The sequence below is a fragment of the Cynara cardunculus genome (assembly GCF_001531365.2).
Source record: "Cynara cardunculus var. scolymus isolate 2C chromosome LG 12, CcrdV1, whole genome shotgun sequence".
Classification (NCBI taxonomy): domain Eukaryota; kingdom Viridiplantae; phylum Streptophyta; class Magnoliopsida; order Asterales; family Asteraceae; genus Cynara; species Cynara cardunculus.
The window spans coordinates 5,759,852-5,782,425 of NC_037539.1; the positions used below are offsets into that span (position 1 = coordinate 5,759,852).

The 22,574-nt window shown below is 35.9% G+C and overlaps 2 protein-coding genes across 5 annotated transcripts; one reads left to right on the forward strand and one right to left on the reverse strand.

The window, feature by feature from the left end:
- Nucleotides 1–3,729: 3,729 nt before the first annotated feature.
- LOC112522676 (ribose-phosphate pyrophosphokinase 4-like) lies at nt 3,730–8,772 on the forward strand. The gene is made up of 7 exons (XM_025131958.1): nt 3,730–3,927; nt 6,065–6,380; nt 6,493–6,588; nt 6,917–6,985; nt 7,068–7,196; nt 8,297–8,396; nt 8,475–8,772. Exons 1-7 carry the CDS (start codon nt 3,812–3,814, stop codon nt 8,606–8,608), a joined length of 960 nt encoding a protein of 319 aa, XP_024987726.1. The 5' UTR covers nt 3,730–3,811; the 3' UTR covers nt 8,609–8,772.
- Nucleotides 8,773–11,507: 2,735 nt separating this feature from the next.
- Nucleotides 11,508–21,364, reverse strand: LOC112523287 (probable protein arginine N-methyltransferase 6). Of its 4 annotated transcripts, XM_025132818.1 has the most exons (15): nt 21,085–21,341; nt 20,609–20,670; nt 20,151–20,216; nt 18,342–18,372; nt 17,215–17,283; nt 16,898–16,933; nt 15,404–15,469; nt 15,113–15,181; nt 14,924–15,001; nt 14,262–14,340; nt 13,793–13,887; nt 13,234–13,318; nt 12,576–12,766; nt 12,389–12,507; nt 11,508–11,881 (listed from the first exon to the last, which is right to left on the reverse strand). In XM_025132818.1, exons 1-15 carry the CDS (start codon nt 21,319–21,321, stop codon nt 11,839–11,841), a joined length of 1,326 nt encoding a protein of 441 aa, XP_024988586.1. In that variant the 5' UTR covers nt 21,322–21,341; the 3' UTR covers nt 11,508–11,838. The 4 variants fall into 4 exon arrangements, with proteins under 4 accessions (XP_024988586.1, XP_024988587.1, XP_024988589.1 ...); XM_025132819.1 differs by lacking the exon at nt 20,609–20,670 and having other exon boundaries at nt 20,151–20,224; XM_025132821.1 differs by lacking the exon at nt 18,342–18,372 and having other exon boundaries at nt 21,085–21,298.
- Nucleotides 21,365–22,574: the final 1,210 nt, after the last annotated feature.

Consider the following 22,574-nt stretch of genomic DNA (forward strand, 5'->3'; position numbering starts at 1 on the left):
GATAGATCCAATCTGAAGAAATGGATAATTTGTTGTAATATCTAATTGATAAAACTGGTTCGATCTAATCATCTATTGGATTGGTTTTCCAAAGTTTATTGGATCGGGTTGGTTCGACCTAAAATCTATTGGATTTCAACTTATGAACACCTACTATCTCACCCTCATCCGTCCATTTCGTCAAATACTAAACGTACCGTAAGAAATAGGCACTTGAGTCTCGTTTCAAGACTCCTCAAATGTGAAATAGGCACATAAGTCTCGTTTCAAGACTCGTCGGCTGTGAACAAACTATTGAGTTGCTCTTGTAATGAGATGTCCTTGCATGTTGATCATGGTGCATACTAACAACAAGCCATTTAGAAGTTATTTCGGGTATAAATTACTCGAATAAATGTATAGCCAATATGTACGCATGACTTCAAAGGGTATCAAACATAAACTACTTATGACCGTTGATGATAACATTTTTTTAAAAATTTTCGAGGCTTAAAATGTTGCCTTGATACTGATGTAATTAACAAATAATTGTTTGGGCATTCCATCTTCAGTTATCGAAAATAGCTAGTTCCCTCGTATACATGCAATGTCTGTATGCACGTAAATATTTGATGATATTCACATGTGATTTCCAAATTATATATTTTATTACATCTAAATAATACAACAATCAAACGGTAAAGCGTTTATTATTTATAAACCTTACTTGGATCGTCTCTAATTCCTCCAAGATGTTTTGAAGCAAGGAATATTAAGATATGAGGATCTCGAGTCTCTAAAAGTGTATGCTCAAACAATCAACGTTTTAACTGTTCGCTCAAGCATTTTGAGACGTTGTTTTGCAAATTAAGGCCTTTTTGATTAAACGTACAAGAAAATTACTTTCAATCTGATTCGATGCTCTTCGTATGCACATAGAGAAAGTAAAGTATCATTCTCAATGTGACCATAATAAAAAAACCGGGGGTTATTATGCAAACAAACACCATAAATAAACAAAATGATAAATGTCTCCTTTTTGGTTTTCGTCCCTCAAAATCATAAAGTACATTGGTGGTCCAAAAAATATTGTTTTGGAGCCTGATAAGTCCCTCCCATTGACAGTGTTAAAATATCTCCGTTAACCTTGTCATGTGCCTCTCACGTGATGGGTCTTTTTGACTCCCACTTTATTTTAATTAAATTAATATTTGTATGTTTTTCTTTTTCTTTTAATTTGAACCTCCCTGAAAACTCATGAACCGCCGCCTAGCTGAAAAAGCAGAACCACATCAGATTCAAGTGTGGAAGTTGAAGGTTCTATGGAGTTATAAACAAGAAACCGAATGGTGATGGTTTGTTTTCTGCAGATTCAAGTATGGAAGTTGTCGTAGGTCGTGAAGGTTTCAAGGGAAAAGAAGATGATGTTTGTTGACCTGAGTATGAATGGGTTTTGACATGTTATTAGGGATGGATCTGAGATTGAAGAAGATAGGTAAGATGACCAAATTGTCCATCACGTGAGGGACACATGACCGACTTAACGGAGTTGTCACTAATGGTGTTAGTGCGGGGGCTTATTTGGGTTCGAAACATGATTTTTGGATGATCAGTGTTATTTAGGGGTGAGCAGCGGAACCGGGTACCCGGCTATAGAACCGGAACCGCCGGTTCCAGAACCGGAACCGATATGAGTGGTTCCGGTTCCGGTTCCTAAAATACGGAACCGATTGAGAATGGTTCCGGTTCTCAATTTTTCGGAACCGTTACCCGCCGGGTACCCGGTATTTTTCAATTAAAAAAAAAATATTTTTTAATACCAAATTTATATTAGGTTTACATCTTAAAAGCACGTCGTCATCTTCAATCTTCATCTAAATTCTTCATATAAAATGATTCGTATTTTTCAAATTGTGTATTCACTTGGATTCATAGTATGTAATCGTTAAACTTTGAACAATTACCATTATAGTATGTAATCGTTAAACTTTGAACATTTTCTATTAGTCTATTATGGTTTGTAATCGTTAATCAATATTTGTAACCATTATTCTGTATAATTTGTATTCTTGCTTATTTATTTAGTGTTTTGGTAATGTTTTATTTTTTATTTCTAAATAACAAATTTTGAATATTTTAGGAAGCGGGTACCTGGAACCGGAACCGGTTCCAAAAATTTAAGAACCGCTCTAACCGGTTCCGGTTCCGGTTCCAATATCTCAAGAACCGCCGGTTCCGGTTCCGGTTCCTGTAAAAAAGGACGGGTACCCGCCTATGCTCACCCCTAATGTTATTTATGATTTTAAGGGATGAAAATCGAAAAAGAGGTATTCATAAAGGACCAAATATATAATAATTCACCTTTATATTTTATTTATACATGGATTTTATGACCATATAAAGTATATCTACATTATATTATAAATTATTTAAAAAAATACTTAAAAATTATTTTTTAAACATGAATTATTGTTTATTGATATATATTACTTAAAATTCAAATTTAAAAGTATAAGTAAATTTATATATATAATTACACATACGCATCTTGGCGCTTCAGGCAATAATGTAGTTAAGAAAATTTAATTATATACACATGTGATTTTTACTATGAGTCTATTAGTCAATGGATCAAGATATCAAACAATTTAAATTATTTTATATTATGAACTAAAAAGTTAACCATAAGGGTGACGTTTAATTGGTTTGCGCTTATGTTCCAAATGTTAAAAGTGTCTGGAGGTCATAGGTTCAAATCCAAGGAAGAATAAAAATCATCTTGTGGTCACGGAGATTCAAATACGATGACTCCGGACCACCCGTAAAGTGGATGGTCACCCTGGAATTAGTGGGTGTGCATAGGGAGTTGGATATCCAGGTTCATAAAAAAAGGCACTAAAAAGATGCTAAAACTCAAATATCGCGTCACATGAACCGTGCATTAGGCGATCGTGACACAATTTTTACGTGACATGAGATATGACCCTTCAGTCATGATATGTCATAACGATCATCAAAGTCTGTTTGTTATTAGCTTAATGAGCTTAACGAGACTTATAATTTATCCAGTCTATTATACATGATTGTTTAATAATGACTTAATGATATGTAAAATGACTTATTTAGTAAGCTTCTAGAGAAAATTTTATGTAGGAAGCCAAGTTTTACCGAACATGCCCTTCCCTAATTAAATAACATGTTTATTCCATTTATAAAAAAATATTATAAACAAAAATTTTATCAATCATTTCATAGATACATATTAATCTACACCAACAACCAAGTCTCTGTGGAGGCGTCTGGTTTGTAGGACTCCGCCGAAATTCCAAGGAATTGGAATGATCAATTCCATTGACTTAATTTCATTCAGGTGTTAAGTTTATTTGCGGAATTGAATTTCAGGCATTCCACCATTCATGGATTTGTTCATTTCATCACAGTTAAGAAGAAATTCAATTCAATTTCATCTCATTTTCTCAAAAAGAAAAAAAAATTCCATTTTTCTTACTTGATTTGAACAATCGCCGACCACAACCGATTTGAACCACCACCGATCTGGACCACCGCCAACTTACCAACAATCTGAACCAATGCCAACCACCACCCATCTGAACCCCGCCGTCGACCACCGCCAAATAAAGCAATGAGATGCTCAAATTGGTCCAACACGATAACATTTTATTCCGATTGTTACGTTATAATATTGGATTTAATCGGCCATAACACCGTGTCAAACACTATGGAAACTCGCATTTCACGTCAAAATTGTTCCACCTTGGTCTCTCAATAAAACGGTGTCTGCAGCAGGAAATCTTCAAGAGCATTCTGTAAAATGGAGAAACCCACCAAAAAACAAGTGCTCCTCTTCTATTGTGTGGAAGCCGAAGAACTTGCTCGCAAAATTTACGCTCAATCCGACCTCATTCAGCTTCAATCCATCAACTGGAGGTCTGCTCTTACCCCCTTTAGATCACAATTGTTATTTCAATCTTCTATGTAAATTAGTCATTCAGTTTTATTGTTTTTCGCCCTCTTTATATGATCGGTTATGGGTATGATTGCATCCTTGATAATAAGAAAACCAAACATTCAGGTTTTTCAAGAGGTGATAAATTTGTATCGCTATTAGTTCAGTGAAAAATGCTACTAGTATTAAAGAACGAGATTGTTATGTAGAATGTGGAGGAAAGACTTTGCAGTAGGTGGATATCAGGAACAGTTTATCATAGAGAGTTAGGGTTACAAAGATATTTATGACTGTTGGGGAACATACTGTACATGGGGAGTATGTTGGTGGGGATGATCAATGGAAACCCTAATAATACAATCCAAGTTCTAAAATATACTCATATCCAAGAGAGAAATGGTACAGATTATGATCACCCTGCTTAGTATCAAATTTGAGGCTTTTTAAAGATGTCTCAGCTGGGTTTGTGGTGGTTATCTTAGTGGCTGTTTATTTATTTTTCTTCCATTTATGGCCTGTATGGGTTAAGTTATTTGTGTGGATAAATTTGTTAGTCTACGGGAGCCCGATGCGTTTGAGGGAGGCAAAGAGAAGGTTGGATTATTCCAGAGGCATTTCTAGTATTAATTTGTTTGAAGTGGCTTAACGGGGACAAGTGTGTGGTTCTGGCTTATCCCATATAGCCATTTTGGCTTAATGGCTTAAATATTAAGCCGTAAAGAAACGACATTGTATGGCTGAGCAAATAAGCTGCCCATACCATTAAGCTCATTAAGCTGTAAGTAAACAACTTAGTAGGGGCATTTTCAAATGAGAACAATAAATATTTTGATAACCTGAAAACCAACCATTCATAATGAAAACACATGACATTCATGATAAAAATGCATGATCTGATGGATTATGAAAATGCATGGTATTCATGATGAATAATATTCTATGATTGTTCAGGGTTTTTCATCATGAATACATGAAATAGTTGGTTCCCAAGTTCTCAAAATATTTATGGTTATTGTTTGAACTTTGAACTTTCCCCTATAAGGGGTTGTTTACCAAACGCTTACCCAGGTAAGCTCTTACCAAGTCACATTACCTTACCAGATGAATATGGCGAAGACCAAGAATCTTACCCGGTAAGAGCAAAGGCAAAACCGAGAGTCTTACCCAGTAAGTGAGGACGACAACTCTTACCACGATTAGTGCTTACCGGGTAAATTGTTGCATATGATGCCGTATTGGTGGACTAAAATCTTACCCGATAAGTAAGTGATAGTGTTAGATTTTACCGCTAAGCGCTTACCGGGTAAGTGTTTGGTAAACGGCCCCCTAGTAATTGAACATTCCCTCTTGTCAACATCTGAAAAGCCTCTTACTTTGCACCACCCTTTATATGTAAAACCACCTACTTTGCAGTTTCCTTGATTGGAGTACAAAAATACTTGCATTGTTTCCTTGGCATATCTTTTAAGATACCACCTTATATGATACGTCATCCAAATGGCTAGGAGTAGACATGAACTGACTTCCTAATCTGTGATGCCTCGTAGTAAGAGAATTCATATATTCTATAGCCAGAGACATCAACATAGTATTAGTAAGAGGTCGAGGCTTTCGAGCTTAGACCAAGGTGAGTGCTCACATTATATCAGTTTAGGATCCTTGTTAGAGTTTATCATTGCGATATCGTGATATTCTTCAATGGACACCTTAGAGGAAAAATATAAACCGGTTGCAATAGGAGAAAAGTAAAGTACAAGCCATCCAAAACTGAAAAGAGACGTTATGAGACATATCTTAAGAGGACTGTAGGCAGGGGCCGATATACTCATTGCTGAGTGGTGGCCCATGCCACCATTGATATCGTCTATCATAGTGTAAAAAGTACATTTTTATATTATGGTTATTATTTGGTCCCACCAGCGGAAAAAAATTCTAGATCCGCCCCTGTAGGAGCGACAAGTCTTTGGACACTAAAAGCACCCAATTGGCGCACGATTGAGGGATCAAGAATCTAGTTTGTTACGGCATTGCCTTGTGTCTTTGCATAATTTGTCGTATATGTGGTTGTGTTCTTGGCATCTTTACGGTATTTGGTTGACTTTTTGTTTCATGTCTCAGGAGTTTTGATGATGGGTTTCCTAACTTATTCATAAACAATGCACAAGAAATCAGAGGCCAGCATGTTGCTTTTCTTGCATCTTTCAGCTCCCCCGCTGTCATATTTGAGCAGCTCTCCGTTATATTTGCACTCCCGAGGCTTTTTGTTGCTTCTTTCACATTGGTGTTACCTTTTTTTCCAACTGGTTCCTTTGAGAGAATGGAAGAAGAAGGAGATGTAGCAACTGCATTTACCATGGCAAGAATATTATCAAATATTCCTGTATCGAGAGGAGGTCCTACGAGCTTAGTTATTTATGACATACATGCTTTGCAGGTCCGTTACTTAATAGACTATGCGTCAAGTTTCTACATATCTTAAATGCTTAATTTATTATGACATGCCAACGTTTAAACAAGTGAACCTCTTTTTGTTTCTATCCTTGCAGGAAAGATTTTACTTTGGGGACCATGTTTTGCCTTGTTTTGAAACTGGGATGCCTCTCTTGAAGCAACGGCTTCAGCAACTTCCTGATGCTGATAATGTTAGCACTTAGATATATACTTCCTTTGTTCCAAAATAAGTGTCCATATTTCTATTTTAGTTTGTAGTCTCCACTTTCAAATGTAAGTGCCTACTTTCCAATTCTACCCTTAATTATGAGATAGAGAATTTCATTACACCCTCTATTATTAAGGGTAGAATTGTCATTTAGTTAATTAGAAACTGTAATATTTACACATTTCTAGAAGTGTGTGCCTTTCTCATCGTGGGCGTTTATATTGGCATGGAGAGAGTAACAAACCTTCACGTCACAGCGTCATCTTTTATTTGGTAGAGTATTGATGTCTATCTTTTATATGGAACTTCAGGTTGTGATCGCCTTTCCAGATGATGGAGCTTGGAAGCGATTCCACAAACAGTTGGATCACTTCCCCACGGTGAGTCTAACTTTTGTCTTGGAAAAGCAAGGAATTTAAATTGTTAAATCCATATAGCATATGTGATTATTGGCGATATCAGGTGGTTTGTGCAAAAGTTCGTGAGGGGGATAAAAGGATCGTACGGCTGAAAGAGGGTGATTGTGCTGGTCACCATGTAGTAATTGTTGATGATCTGGTGCAATCTGGCGGTACTTTAATCGAATGCCAGGTGCTTTTTCCAACCTCTACCCCTCTCTCTCTCTCTCTCTCTATATATATATATATATATATATATATATATAGGTGAAGGTTCGTGTGAGAAGGGAAGTTATGTTGAGAAGCCGTAAGAAGAGGTCCGAACCCTTGATCACTTTTAATCTCATGCCCACCCATGAACTGCACTTTAGAAGGGAATTGATCCGGTGCACCTCATTAGTGTTGACATTCAATTAGGATTGATTCAAGGGTGGAGATCTCTTCTTATGCTTCTCACCATAATTTCCCTTCTCACTGGAAACCAACCCGTGTGTGTGCGTGCATATATATATATATATATATATATATATATATATATATATATATATCCAACCAACTTGTGCTCCCACCGAAAGAAAAAAACTGAAATTAAGAGAGAAGTTGCAAAAATTTAGAAAACTCATGCAAGTTGTGTATAATTTCTATTATTTGGCAAAGTACTAGTTGTCAACCAAGCATCTGCAAGATACAGAACACTCCCTTCGTTCCAAAATAAGGATCCACATTTTCTATTTTAGCTTGTTCCGAAATAAGTGTCTACTTTCTAATTCTATCCTTCAACGTGAGATGGGGAGATTCATTACTCTCTCTCTCTCTCTCTCTGTGTTTTTAAGGGTAAAAATGTCATTTAGTTGATTAAAAAGTGTAATAATTACACATTTCTAAAACCATGCGCCTTCTTCATTGTGTTTGACATTTATTTTGGGAGGGAGGGAGTAGTATATATTAAGTTGGTATTTGCTTGATCTTTACTGCCTCCATCCCGAAACAAGTATTCACATTTCTATTTTACCTCTTCTAACCAAACGAACCATTTTATCCAATCCAGAGGTGGGGTTGGGGCCCGGGGGATGTACGCCTACCTGGCCTCTACCCCAAATAGTAGAGTTTTTATTTTTCTCTTTTATGAAGTCATGAATTTGTATTGATAAACCAATTGATAGCTCAAGGGGCCGTCAGAAGGTCATTTAACCAAAGGATCCATAAAAAACAGAGATTGTTGTCGTTCTTACATAACGAGATGGAGCTATTTTTATCCCGAGGATCCAATTGTTTCATCTCTTTGTGATGCAGAAAGTTTTGGCAGCTCATGGAGCGACCAAGGTCAGTGCTTACGTTACTCACGCAGTGTTTCCTAAGAAATCGTGGGGGAGATTTCTTCACACAGATGGTGGTAAGATCTTGATCACTCTCGTAAAATCATCTTTCCGTTATACGAATACTGGGATCTAACATGCGTTTATACTTTCAGAGAACTCAAACAAGGGTTTTGCACACTTCTGGATTACAGACTCTTGTCCTATCACTGTCAAAGATATTGCAAACAGAGCTCCTTTTGAAGTCCTGAGCCTGGCTGGATCTATTGCAGATGCACTTCAAATATGATGTTTTTGAGGTATTTTAACTTGGGTTTCCTTTGAGCGAACTAATCGACTACTGCTTAAAAGGGCGTATAATTGCTAGAGTTGTTGACCACATCTTTCGTTCTTTTGAATAACCGTGATATCCGCTTTCGTGTTGTTGCTAGTCGATGGTCTTTTTTCAAGTGTTTTCTCAAGTTTTTCGCATTTACATATGTTAAATTCAAGTAGGTATCACGTATCGTCCTAACTCCTAACCAAATGTTAAAATCAAAACGACGAACGTCGTGTAAGTTACTCGAAGATTTACTTAAAAAGAAAATGTTAGATTTTTTCGCATCAAATTACCTAACATAAACCGTTAACAACAATCGAGATGCAAAACATCCTTTCCATCAAATTGTTCTCTCATCAACTTTTGCCAAAATGGGAATACGTTATAAGAATATGTTGGCATCTCTTCGATCGGTTTTTTGACCATTACGTAATACATACGTATTCACGTATTTGTTTGATCTTTGAGAATTATAAAACCAACTATTTATAATGAATATCATAAAGTGATATGATGGGAAATTAATTAAAATAGTTATTTTCAGACTTTGGATTCTCTCTCCCAATATTTTAAAAATGTCAATCTGCAGTGATGTGTTATCAAATTGGGGAAAAGGCAAAGTGTAAAACAAAGAATTTTCTGAATAAGGTTTCGTAAGCGTAAAGACCAAATCTGTATATTAGATAAAGGTATGCGGAAGTTTTGGGACATATTTACAGATTTGGTCCATGCATTTGCGGACCTGGTTCAGGTTTTTTATTACATTTTGACCCTCTGTAAATTGAGGAGGGCCCACTTGCGGACTTAGTGATAGGGCTGACTGCACATGGGTTGAGTTGGCCGAGTTGAAGGCATTTGAATAACCAATCCAATGTTTGCGGTTGAGAAATTTCAACCCAACCTCACCCAAACCGTACGGGTTGGGTTGATAGGTTGAAACTTTGGTATATCATTTTATAATGGGAAAAGTACAATAAAAACCAATGAACTTTCTTGTTTGGAATGATTAAGTCCTTGAACTTTTTTTTGGAACAAATAAGTCCTTGAACWTTCCAAAACATGTTAAATAAGTCCTTGGACAATTTTTTGGAACAAATAAGTCCTTGTACATTCCAAAATATGTTAAATAAGTCATTGAACATTCTAAAAAATGTTAAATAAGTCCTTGAACAATTTTTGAAACAAATAAGTCCTTGAACAATCCAAAACATGTTAAATAACTTCTTGAACTTTTATAAAACATGTTGGATACATTCTTATGACTTGTAAAACTAGTTAAAGTGGTAAAATAGTGAAAAAAAACCCAATGAACATTCATATTTTGAACGATTAAGCCCCTAAATATTTTTTGAACVAAAAARTATTTAGATCTATAAAATTAAACAAATATAACAAAAAAGTACTTACATTTACAAAAAAATAATTACATTTAAAAAAGATTTTGATAAAGTTTATTTTAATTAAAATTAAAATATATTCTGTCGGTGATTTTTCAAACAAAAAAAATAATTATTATTAAATTTATTTTAATTAAAAATATATATATCATGTATGTGATTTTTTAAATTAAAAAAAGATTTAAAAAGATTACTGGTGAAATTTATTTTAATTAAAAATAATATATTTTATAATTTTTTTTATTTTTTTAGTTTAAAAAATCACTGACAAAATATATTTCCGGATTTTTTCACTATTTTACCACTTTATCATTCAAAATATGAATGTTCATTGAGGTTTTTTCCGGATTTTTTTCTCACTTTAACTAGTTGTACAAGTCATAAGAATGTATCCAACATGTTTTATATTAATATGTTTTGGATTGTTCAAGGACTTATTTGTTCCAAAAATTGTCCAAGGACTTATTTAACATTTTTTGGAATGTCCAATGACTTATTTGTTCCAAAAATTGTCCAAGGACTTATTTAACATTTTTTGGAATGTCCAAGGACTTATTTGTTCCAAAAATTGTCCAAGGACTTATTTAACATATTTTGGAATGTTCAAGGACTTATTTAACATGTTTTGGAATGTTCAAGGACTTATTTGTTCCAAAAAAAAGTTCAAGGACTTAATCATTCCAAACAAGAAAGTTCATTGGTTTTTATTGTACTTTTCCTTTTTATAATCTAGCTAATTGTTTGTGTTTAAAAAAAGTAAAATAAAAATAAGAACATACAAAAAAGGTTAACAATGTCAAAAAAAGAGAGTAGAAGGTTCATGTGAATAAGAAAGTAAAATTACGATTGAAGTTGTAATATAAATTTGATTATAGCTAACTACGAGTTGGTCTAATGCCTACTATACATGTACCGATTAATAAGTTAACAATCATATTAAATTCATTACATAGAAAGACATTGAGTTTATTGGGTTGGGTTGGATTCAAATTACCCTAACCCATTTCTAATCCAATAGATACAGTTTCACCTAATTTTATATCAACTATATGTCAGGTTACCTTGGGTTGAGTTTTTTTTAGGTTTTTTCGGGTTAGGTTGGTCGGTATTTTGAGCACTAGTGATATTTTAAAATTTGGGGAGAGAATTGACCAATAGATGAATCCAAAACTTAAAAAATGGTAATTTCTAATAATTTCTCGATCATGACAAATATTGATGATTGATAACATTCATGTATAATCACATATTTATTATGAATAATTGGTTATCACTGTTCTTATTTACACATATTCATTATGAATAATCAGTTATAATGGTTCTTATTTACACACATTCACTATAAATAACTGGTGACATATTCATTATGAATAATTGGTTATGAAACTTCTTATTCTACAATCTACATGCACGTGTATAAAAAAAACATGTGGTTGTGCATTACAATGACAAATCTCTCAAGAAAATAATATGTAAAAATTCTTTGCCTCAATAATGTATGAAATAATAGATAGAGATGTCAACATGTACCCCTTTGGTCTTTTACAGTTATGCCATATAAAAAAGTGCAGCTTAAACCCTACATCACCAGAAAAACCATCTCATGTCGAAAAAGCTAAATCAGCAGATCGACATGAAATCCATACAAGATCGCGCCTACATTTCTACCTACCTACAAACACACAAACACAGACTATTCTTTCAAGGCTTCATGGTGAAAAGCAACGAAGCCCCAAAACCTGTTAGACCATCCGAAGCTTTCAGCAGCCGAAAAGTGAAACTACAATCTCGATTCTGACAAAATCAACGTAACACGCATTCTTTTACAAAGGAACGGCCACCCGAGCTGCAAGAGGCAGGGTCAAAGCAAGAATTGGTTACACTAGCAAAAATCAAGGCTTTTCGTTCTTGGAACACTACAACAGAATGGGTTCTATAGACGCCACATAATAGACTGTTTTATATGATTTAAGCTTATAGGACCAAACAATTGTGTTCTATGTAAAAAGTGTTACGATAGGATGTTTAGACATATTTGGGCATCCTAATAAGTTTATTAACACACTTTTGAAATAGTGTACTATTAGCTTTTTATAGGACATTTCTTCTTATAAGACATTTAAAAAGACTAATAGGACGTTTTTTTCCTTCCAAAAGTGTGCTTAAAAACTTGTTATGACTCCCAAACACGTTCGACCAACTTATTATAACACATTCACATAGGACGTATAACTGTTTGGTCCAATAACTTGTTATATAATGCAATCTATTAGGACATGCAGACATATTTGGCATCCTATACAGCTGATTTTACTATACTGAAAATTGAAACTATTCACAGCCAGTAACTCACGCATATTCAAGATGAATGTTCATGAACCGAGCGTTTTCTTTGCTTTGTGTTAATGTAACGGAGCCTTCAATAACCTGATCCTGCTCAACATCTATTGGATCATAGAAGTATATCATCGTCTGCCAAAAAGAAGAAAGTAATAATTAATACAAAGATAACAAAACATAAACCAAATACAACAATCTACCTGTTGCCAATGTGTCGGTGGATCCTCAGGTGCAGTGGAGAGAACAAGTGCTTCATCGGGATTAGCCCGCTTCCTTCGATGACTAACAGAAGCCGTTGTTTCCGGGGACTCCTCAACCGCGGATGGTGCATCATTGTTAGCGGGTCCACTAAACTCAACATCAAACCAAAATGCAAACCCATGAAAAGGAGCTGAAATCAAAGAGGATTAACGAGTCATGAGTAATGGGATACACCAGTTGGATGCCTAAATTCAGCTACTAAAATAAATCTTTACAACTTATGCTGAACATGAATGTAGTCTGTCGATTGGGACCCCTTGCGGTGATGATGAAAAGAAAATTTCCACATGTTTTTATCAATTTTATAGACAGTACTAATGATATACTACACGAACAACTCTTGTATATATGCACACTAGAGCGGCATTGTCATATGAAGAAAAAAAACGAGCATACTATTGATTTATCTAATTACACATTTTGAGAGGTACAATTGTTAAAACTAGTTATATGATTAATGTGACACCCTCCATTTTCGAGCAAAATTTCCTAAAAGGTCTGTACTTCTCTATTCTCCCCCTTCATTTTACGGTTAGAAATGACTCAGTTGTATGTTGGGTGGATCATATAAATCTTGACATGAATAAGACTCTTTACCTCGCATCATAGATTGAAACTTGTATTTTGTTGTAACAGATTCTAACTCCTGAATTCTGATTGTATAGCAATCCACATGCTTGACCTGTTTCCAGCAACAAGAACTTTCATCAGATAAACAATATAATCTGATAGTGCACAATAAAGATCCAAACAAAGAATGATGACAGATCAAAAGACTCGTGCAAAGATAGAGCGTATAACACAAAACAGCTTGAAGATATTCAAGTGATGAAAAAATAAATCTTGAACCTTCACCAAGGGCCAAAAGAAGCTCAAAAACTTTCAATTGTCAAGCATGAGGATAAACACACGGACTCCGGATAACTTTTGCTACTATTTCATTCTAGGCAAAGTTCCATTTGAAGCTATTCCAAAATTTTCATGTGAATGGAGCTTCCTTAGGAAAACAATCTAAACGAGGGATCATTCATGGTCCCTAGAACCAAGCAAATGACCTTAGCGCATGAGAAACCACCCTTGCACAAAGGCTTTAATCCCAAGTCACTTGCTCTAAGCAAACAAACCAAACTTGGTGAACTTATGACAGGAAACTAACCACATGTGGCCACGTGAGAACATTTTCTCCACTGATCGTCTCCACAGATGGCTCTTCAAAGGCACACTGTTTTGCCAATGGCAAAATTGGAGACACTGCAATAAACCAAAATCCAAATCACACATACAATATAGAAGATGTTCGAAGCCAATGTCCCCATAGATTCAATAACTACACTGATCTGTTATGTAATATGCAAAAAATAACCCCCTTGGGGGGATGAATATTCAAAAGATATAGCATACAATTATGCTCTTACACATAAGAGATTCGACAAGAGGCAACAGGTATCACAACTGAAAGCAAGAGAAAGTTTATAGCCGCTAAGAAAGTTTTGCTGCTTTTAGAGAATATTATTGGTTATGCCGTTACCTTAAATCACATTAATTTTAATTAGCTTGCATACCCCTCCAAAGTACATTATACAGTATATAAAAGCAACATCTGAATGCATCTGACATGTACTCACTGTCAATCCCATACACATTGCGCCAGAAATCAATACTTTCAGCATATCTGTCAGGATGTGTAACAGGGGCCATGTACAGCTGCAGGAGATATAAAGAAAAATAATTAAAAACATTAAGAAAATGAAATATCAAGGTAGAAAATCAGATTCCATCGAAGTTCTATCATGTCAATTGCTGTTACTCATCAACTAAGATCAATTAGTAAGCCAGTTATTGTTTCTCATCATCACTTCAGAGCAGCATATCCCATGAGTTATGGGCAGAGAGAAAGAGAGAGTCCTGTGAAAAGCATTAAGGGGCTGTTTTGGTTGATTTTCCATTAAGTCCTGTATGGATAAAGCTGTCTGTGTCGATTAATCAGCCTGTATAGATTGAGTTTTTTGTTTGGAAGGGTTTTTTCATAGATGGAACGAGCGTGTTTTTTAATTGGGAGGGGCAAGTTTTGGAAAAAAAAACTTGGCTTTCTGCATAAAACTCTCCTCTAGAAGCTTACTGAATAAGCCACTTTCTATAACATTAAACCACTACCAAACAGTCATGTATAGCTAACCGAATATGCTGTGAGTACCATTAAGCTCATTAAGCTGCTAACAAACAGGCCCTAACTCTGCTAATTGTTGTAAATTTCAACAGTAAAAAGACAAATGAGAAGAAGGTATACCACGGCATTTGAAGGAAGAATGAGACCGCCAGGTCTTAACCAGCGGTCTCTGGCAACAATAACACTCCCCAGCATGCTCTAAAATATAAGCAACAAGCAGAACAGTATATTAGATATCAAGTACAACCAAAAACTTGATACCAATCTGAATCTTCAGAAGGGAAATACATTAAAAAATCAAGCGCTTACCTCATAGAGAAGCATATAACCCATCCACTCCGAAATTATAACATCAACCTCTTCATCAATTTGAACATCCTGTATATGGACAACAGAATGTTATTAAATGACATGACGATTCATCCTCACATTTTCGTTTCAGTTCCCATGAACTATTTTTTCACCTTTCAAAGTACCGATGGGAACTTAAAAAATTATTTGGAAAATACATTCTATGAAATTAAACAACACTCTCCAGAAAGAATAAAGAATATCACACTTTAAGTACAGAGCCAATATGTGTTGTTTATGAAATTCTACCTCAACACGTCCATGTAAAACAATGACTTTGTCAGAGAGGTTATTTGCCTTGACAACTTCATTTGCCTGGTTCCAAATTCCAACAAAACAACATTAGATTTAAGACCTTCCTTTTCTGAATGGATCAAATATCATGGAAAGTCATTAGCAGATAAATTTTTATGGTTTTAGCAAAGATGTAGAATTAACAATCCTAGTATGACATAGAGCATATTTGTATGTATATGCGTATATCTATATATGTATGTACTTATAAATGCATTGTACTTATCTATATATACATAGACATAGATAATATACACACCCATTACCAATTCCATACAGAGACATCAAAGGTGCTCCACCAATGAGCAAAGAAATACTGACATCCTAAACTGTCAGAGTGAATTCTGGAAAAGATAAAGTAAACTAAATAGTGTGTTGAATGCTAAAGAATATCTAACTAGCACTGCATTGCCACAACGTTCCACAGCTAGAAGAATGTCATGAGCCTGTGGGCAGAGAATTGAGGAAAAGAGAAAATATTGAATCTGCTCAATTTGTCACAAATAGATCAATCTCAAACATTTTGAAGAGACTTTGGTCAAAACATTTGCAAATTGCAAATCAAAAGAATCAAAGATTAACTCAACAGAATGAGGGTCTCAACTCTCAAGATGTGCAAACAAGCTTTTCCAATAAAAAACTGCTGAAGTCAATTTTAAATATGTTTAGTATGTTGTGGTCCTTGCAGGTGTACACATGTTAATTACTGTATAATAGATCTCTATCAGCCCATGTGCCCGATCATCCTCCGAGAAATATTGGTAGCCTAGAAACCAGAAACAAAAAGTAACCCGATGAGCCTTCTATAAGACTCATACGTTGCTAATATTGAGAACGAGCATTCTATTAATTTTCCTCGCATCCTCCCATTCTATTTTATTCAAAGAAATAGAACCGGGAATTGTTCTCAGTACTTCAAGTTCAACTGATGACATGTACTACAGCAGCATGGCAACAGGATAAAAAGGAATGGTTGCAGATAAGAAAAATATTGGTGCAAAATAATGTTGAGTTTAATGAAGGAAGTGATCTACAAAGCCAAGGGACCAAAAGAGATATTGAGGTTCATGATCAGTTTTCCCATGGATTCATATTAAACAAAACTTCTCAAATTTAGCATTAAGAATTATAAATTTCCCAGATAAAACAATGAATTTCAATGTAGCCAAGCCATTTCAGACAGCAATTTCTACCTAGAAGTATTACAAAGTGCAAGTTTTCAAATATCCTTCTCATATCTCAAAGCTCACCGCACAATGAATCGAACAATAATGGAACCAAACTTAACCCCAGGAGTCCGATGTGATGGTCAACGCAAAAGCTAGCAACTCTTTAACAGATAAAACTTTCTGAATAGGGCAGGGAAATGTATACCACCCGAGATAAATACCGACTGTAAAACCTCAACAAAGCAGAATAGACCAAATTGCCAGAAATTGCAAAACATACCTGCAAAGCTATCTCACTGGCATCCACTGCATAAACCTGGTAAAAATAAAGTTAGAACAGGTACACGATGTTAAACAAATTAAAACCAAATTAGTTTTATATATTCATCATATTGATATAACAGAAATTCACCCTCTCTCCGTGCATTCTCATTCCTTTTCTAGACATCATTTCAAGAACTAAAGTTTCCGAACAGACAGAAAGTTGATTTAAGTTCTGAATTCTTAGAAAGTTACAGTGCCAATCTATAAAGCTGAAATACATGGTGCAAACATAAATCACACTTCAAATCATTATGTATTGCTTAATAATCTTACTCGCTTTGCGCCTGCCTGAGCACAAAATATTGAGAGGATGCCTGTGCCGCAACCAACATCTACAACAACCTATGATACAAGTTATTGCAATCAATATTATGAGTTAGAAAAAAACAAAAGAAACTGAAAAATAAGACTGCCTTCGAATCAATGTTAAAGACAAACAAAATTCTGGACTGCTTCTGCATCCATACTATGGTTAACAAAAATTGACATGACATGAGCACAAAAGATATTTTCCATGTAGATTGTAGATAACCACCAGAACAGATTTATCCGCTGCAAGATTCATGTATCAGGTTGCTTCCTTTTTACTCATTGAGAGTATGGCTTTTTAATCTTTCACTTGAAGCAATATAGTACTCACAATTAGTCGAAAATGCTGATATAAAACCCACTACACAAATATAATCATGCATTACAGAAGACCACACCTAGCACCTGAATACCTTTGTGTGGTAAACTTGTACTGAAAAAAAGTTGGTTCTAGAAAAGCATATCAGTATATTGATATATTCTTAAATAGCAGGGTTTTCAAGAGGTTCGCGTATTTCTATGACCATTCTATATTCCTAAGTATCTTGAAGTCTTAAGAAAAAGAGTCCCCTGGATCACCACTAATCAGTGGCGGAGCCCCACATGTATGCTAATGGGGTCTCTTGACCCCGGTCAAAGGTTAAAGAACTCAAGATTTGGTTTAAAAATAATTTTACCCTTAACATATGGCTTGGTTTATGCTTAAAGAACCCACACAAATTTTTCGAGACTCTTAAGTTTGAGTTTGACCCCGGTCACCGAATTCCTAGATCCGCCACTGCCATTAATCCACTATGAAGGGGTTTTGAATCCTACGTAACTTCTAACATATACACCCAAATTATCAATATCAAGAATATTTCAGCAAGTGATTCCAGAAAAGTCATCAATAAAAGCCAAAAAAAATGCTTTTTTAGAACCGTCAATAGGCTTGACATGCGGGGTTCCCAAAAGTTATTTCAAAAAGTACTCATCATGGCAAGATGAGAAGAACCAAGAATGAATTTACGTGTTTGACAGGTTTCATATGTAAACCGGAAATGCATTCAATTATGGTTGGAATTTCTTTAAATTCACAAGAAAAAAATTACCCAAGGGATTGTGCATCTCCTAAATGCTACCCTGATATGTAACAGAAAAGAAAAACATCTAGTTAGTACAGACCACACCTGTCTGGCCTACTCTTATTGCTTAAAACATCATGACTCATGACCATTTTAGAACACCACATGTAAGAAAGGATACAGCAATACATATGCTTAGTTATGTTACTAATGGACTAAGGTTTGCCAAAAAGAGGTAGGCATATGTAAGACAGAAATATTTTAGTTGAAGTTTCTGTTCACTATCCCATGTCTTCAACCAGAATATAAGAACCATTGGCTATTTTGGCATGAGTTGCATAGATGAGTATCTATGGATAATAATTTCTATTGCAGGTCATAAGATCTAATGAACACGAATCAATATTCCAATAACACACACACAAACAGGTCATAAGATTACATAAATGTCCAATGGTAGTATGTGAAACAGACTGCTCATGAGAGAAACACAAAGTATGGATCAAGCTGAGCTCCTCCTCAAAACATTGAATTTCAAAATGGTGCAGGTAATATGCATCAGCTAACTAGTCTGTGAATTCATCAACCGATCAAAATTGAATTTCTTAATGGGACAAGGAATATGTGTCTTGCTAATTAAACATGTAAATCATTCATATACCCCTTCATCAGTAGTCACAATATCCATTGCCAACACCATGAAGAAAGCAAACTGCTCCCTTCCTAGAATCTCTAAGAGGGATCATAATAACACGCACAAAAATGAATCAATTTTAAAAAAGGAGGCAGCAAACTAAAAGACCTAAAACGAAATAACATATCTTAGGGCAAGAAAAAAAAATACTTGACCATAGAGGCTAAACTAAAAAACATTAAGGGTCAAAACAGCATTTTAGCAATAGCTAAGGACAAAACAGAAGTTTTATCAAACCCTTACCTTTCCTCGTAACTAAATGTTGTATGAAATGTCAAACATAAAACGTCAAACAAGAAAGCCAAACAAGACAAAGTGGTTAAAGCAGAAAGTCAATAAGTCCATCAAATTCCAACTCAAGATCAAATGGATAATGCCCAAAACAATCAAGGCATCAAACCATGAACCATCAATCAACAACCCTCAGCCTCTGCCCACACAAGAAAAGTTACACAATCCACCAGAAGTACAACAAAAATAGAAAAGGACTACTTGGTCCTCTAAAACCTGAAAATGTACAAGTTATTGCCTGGTTACTTAGAACCAGGGTGATGGGATGTTGTTTCAGGGATTCAGCTTTGCAGCTCAACACCAACCATCCACACAATAGATTAATCACACCAGATGAGTGCAAAACCAGACGTGTAGCTAGTGACAGCATCAGATGATGACAGTGGTAAAAATCAGTCATCATGTTAGTCATGCTGGTCACTTACGTGAATGACAAGTCACTGTTTTTTGATAGCAAGTGCAGCTGAATGCTGTACCTGCCAGGGATGGGATGACTCTTGGGGGTTGATTACGTTGAGTAGGTTTTTCATGGCTCTCAAAAGCCCAGGATACTGTTAAGAGTAAGGTTCTACAGAAGTATGTCTGCATCATCACTAAACCAGGAATAGAGTACAAAATTGCCAATGGCCAATAACATAAAACCTTAAGCAACATCATACAGAACAGAGTTACATACTTATCATACGTCTCTAACATGCACCATACTGTTTAGTTAAAAGAAACCCTACTAAAGGAAGTCCTATATATAATCTGCAAATTGATACGTTCTTTGAATAGTTTAAATTGTTCATTAAGGACTCAATATTATAAGCAATAAATGTTTATATAATAGAAACCTCAGCTGTTCTTACTTTGCCTTCAATATGTCTCTGATGTTGTAAAATGGCTGTCCTGTAAGTTTCTGTCCGCACACGATCCTGCAGAACTAAAACAATGAGCCTACAGTATAAAGACCAAGTGGAACCACAAGAATGAAGATAAAGTAAACAACGGAGGGTGAGACTCGTTGGCAAGATTAATTATTGCTTGAAGAATCATAAATGAAATTGTATGGTCTACATAACCAAACTAAATAAAACCAACTGTAGTGACATGCTGAAATTCCCACTCCTACAAAGTTAATTCAAGTCCTACAAAAATAAAATAAAACAGGAAGTTTTCATCAGCCTCGAGTTGTGCTTAACAACTCCATAAGTGAGGATAATATTTTCATCACGGTCCACATCATGAAAGAAGCAAACATAAACTAGCACCGAGCTTAACATTCATATAAAATGTGTTCCACCAGAAGCCACTAGCAATCAAGTACCAAAACCATGTCGAACAACATCCAGTTTCATCCACAACACTGTTAGATGGAGTCTTGGGAACCTGAAACAGGTAGAACAGATTTATAGCCTGATGGAGTGGCAAACTAGCCCATCAACACTGTTACATTTGATCACCAGAAAATTCTAGCAATCCGAACATAGAAACTTTGAGGGCAACCCGCTACAGCAAGCAATAGCTTCAGATACAAAAGGTGGATTTTTTTTTTCAAATAACTGAATACGGGTTCATGGTAACGTAGTTGGGGATAGGCAACCCCAAGGTTCACCAAAGTGGAATGTCAGAAATTTGTCTAATGTGAAAGAGCCGTTTCCCCGTTAGGCCAAAAGTGCCCCAAATGTGCCAGAGGCCATGTATAACGAAATAGAGATATGGAACTCTAAAGAAGTTTCGATATCGTATAGTACACCAAAACGATAACAGCAACACATAAAAATCAACAATGCAGGCTGATACCTTGATCATCTCTTCGTGAATACCGACGTGGGAGTACGATTGAAAGTAAGCCTTATCAAAATCCGTACAAGGAGGCGCCTCCGTCTCCTGCTGCCCACTGGGAACCCTACCACCGGTCTGACGGGACTTCCTGGACCTGAAATGATCCCTTTGTGTGGTGGTGCCGCCGCCTTGCTGCTTGTGGTGGTGACCGTTACTGTAACTCCCGGCCGGTGGTGACCTAGACATCCCTTCCATCGTCTGCGCAACCCCCAAGAAAGCGAAGAGTAAAGTTATTGGAGAAATTGGCCTCCTTCACCGAAACGGTTTCCTCTAGTCTAGTTTAGGGTACTACTGATTATCTGCCAGAGAAAGTACAGGGGTTAAATGGGATTCTTTAGAAACACAAGGGTCCCCATCATAAATCTTGGCACAGAATTTCAAAAATGCATAAATGAGATTTTGATACTTGTGTTTGATAGATGACATTACATGACCAAATAAACCTCATTGTTAGATCACGTATTCTTTGGTAAGCAAACATGATTGGACAATATAATAGAGTAGGATTGGACGAGACTGAATTAGACAGAACAAGTGTATGTATGGTGTTTGCTATGATTAGGACTGGACAAGATAAAACTAGACAAATTATCCAAAAAGTTATTTGATGATTTTAAATATTATTGAATAGTTATAATTAACACAAATAGAGTAAATTATTTAAAGAATTTAATTTATAATTTTTTTTTACCTAAATTTCATATAGATGAATACATACATATATAATGGTACCATATTTGATATAATTGATTGTAGTAATAGTTGTGGTGGCCGACGGTAGTAATGTCGGTGGACGGTGGTCGACGGTGGTTCTATAGGACGTGAAGATGGTGGATTGTGGTGGCGGTTGACAACAAATTTGTGTCTGATGTAGTAAAGATAATGGTGGGTGGTGGTTATGGTGGAGGTGAGGTGGCAATGGACGGTGGTGGTCGGTGATCGACGGTGGTTGTGGAGGTCATGGAGGAGGATGCTACAGTAGAGGAGTTAGAGGTGGCCAACAGTGGTGGTGGTGGTAGTAATGGATGGTGGTGGTCTGTAGACGTGGCAATGGACAATGGTGGTTGTGGAGGAGGTTGTTACGGGATAAGGGGAGTTGGAGGTGGCCAACAATGGTAGTGTTGGTGGTAATTGGTGGCTGATGGTGGTTGTAAAGGTGGCAATGGACGGTGGTAGTCAATGGCTGATGGTGATGAAGGAGGTTGTTGTAGTAGAGGAGGAGTTGGAGGTGGCAAACAACGGTGTGGTGGTCGACCATGGTAGAGGTGGCGATGGATGATGGTGGACGGTGGTTGTGGAGGCGGTGAAAGATGTTGTAGTGGAAGAAGAGGTGGAGGTGGCCGCCGGTGGTGGCGACCCAAACTAACGGTGATGACCATTAAAACAAATATCATATTGAGGTTATATATATCAAACTAGGGTAAATTAGTAATATTTTAGTTTTCCTC

Bases quoted from the DNA above. Each gene is read 5' to 3' on its own strand.
- LOC112522676 (XM_025131958.1), top strand. From the start codon at position 3,812: ATGGAGAAACCCACCAAAAAACAAGTGCTCCTCTTCTATTGTGTGGAA. The intron at 6,986-7,067 runs GTGAGTCTAACT...TGGCGATATCAG, and splicing joins AGTTGGATCACTTCCCCACG to GTGGTTTGTGCAAAAGTTCG. The intron at 8,397-8,474 runs GTAAGATCTTGA...TTATACTTTCAG, and splicing joins ATTTCTTCACACAGATGGTG to AGAACTCAAACAAGGGTTTT.
- LOC112523287 (XM_025132818.1), bottom strand. From the start codon at position 21,321: ATGGAAGGGATGTCTAGGTCACCACCGGCCGGGAGTTACAGTAACGGT. The intron at 17,284-18,341 runs GTAATTTTTTTC...CTTGTATCATAG, and splicing joins GGAGATGCACAATCCCTTGG to GTTGTTGTAGATGTTGGTTG. The intron at 15,002-15,112 runs GTAAGCGCTTGA...CTTATATTTTAG, and splicing joins GTTATATGCTTCTCTATGAG to AGCATGCTGGGGAGTGTTAT.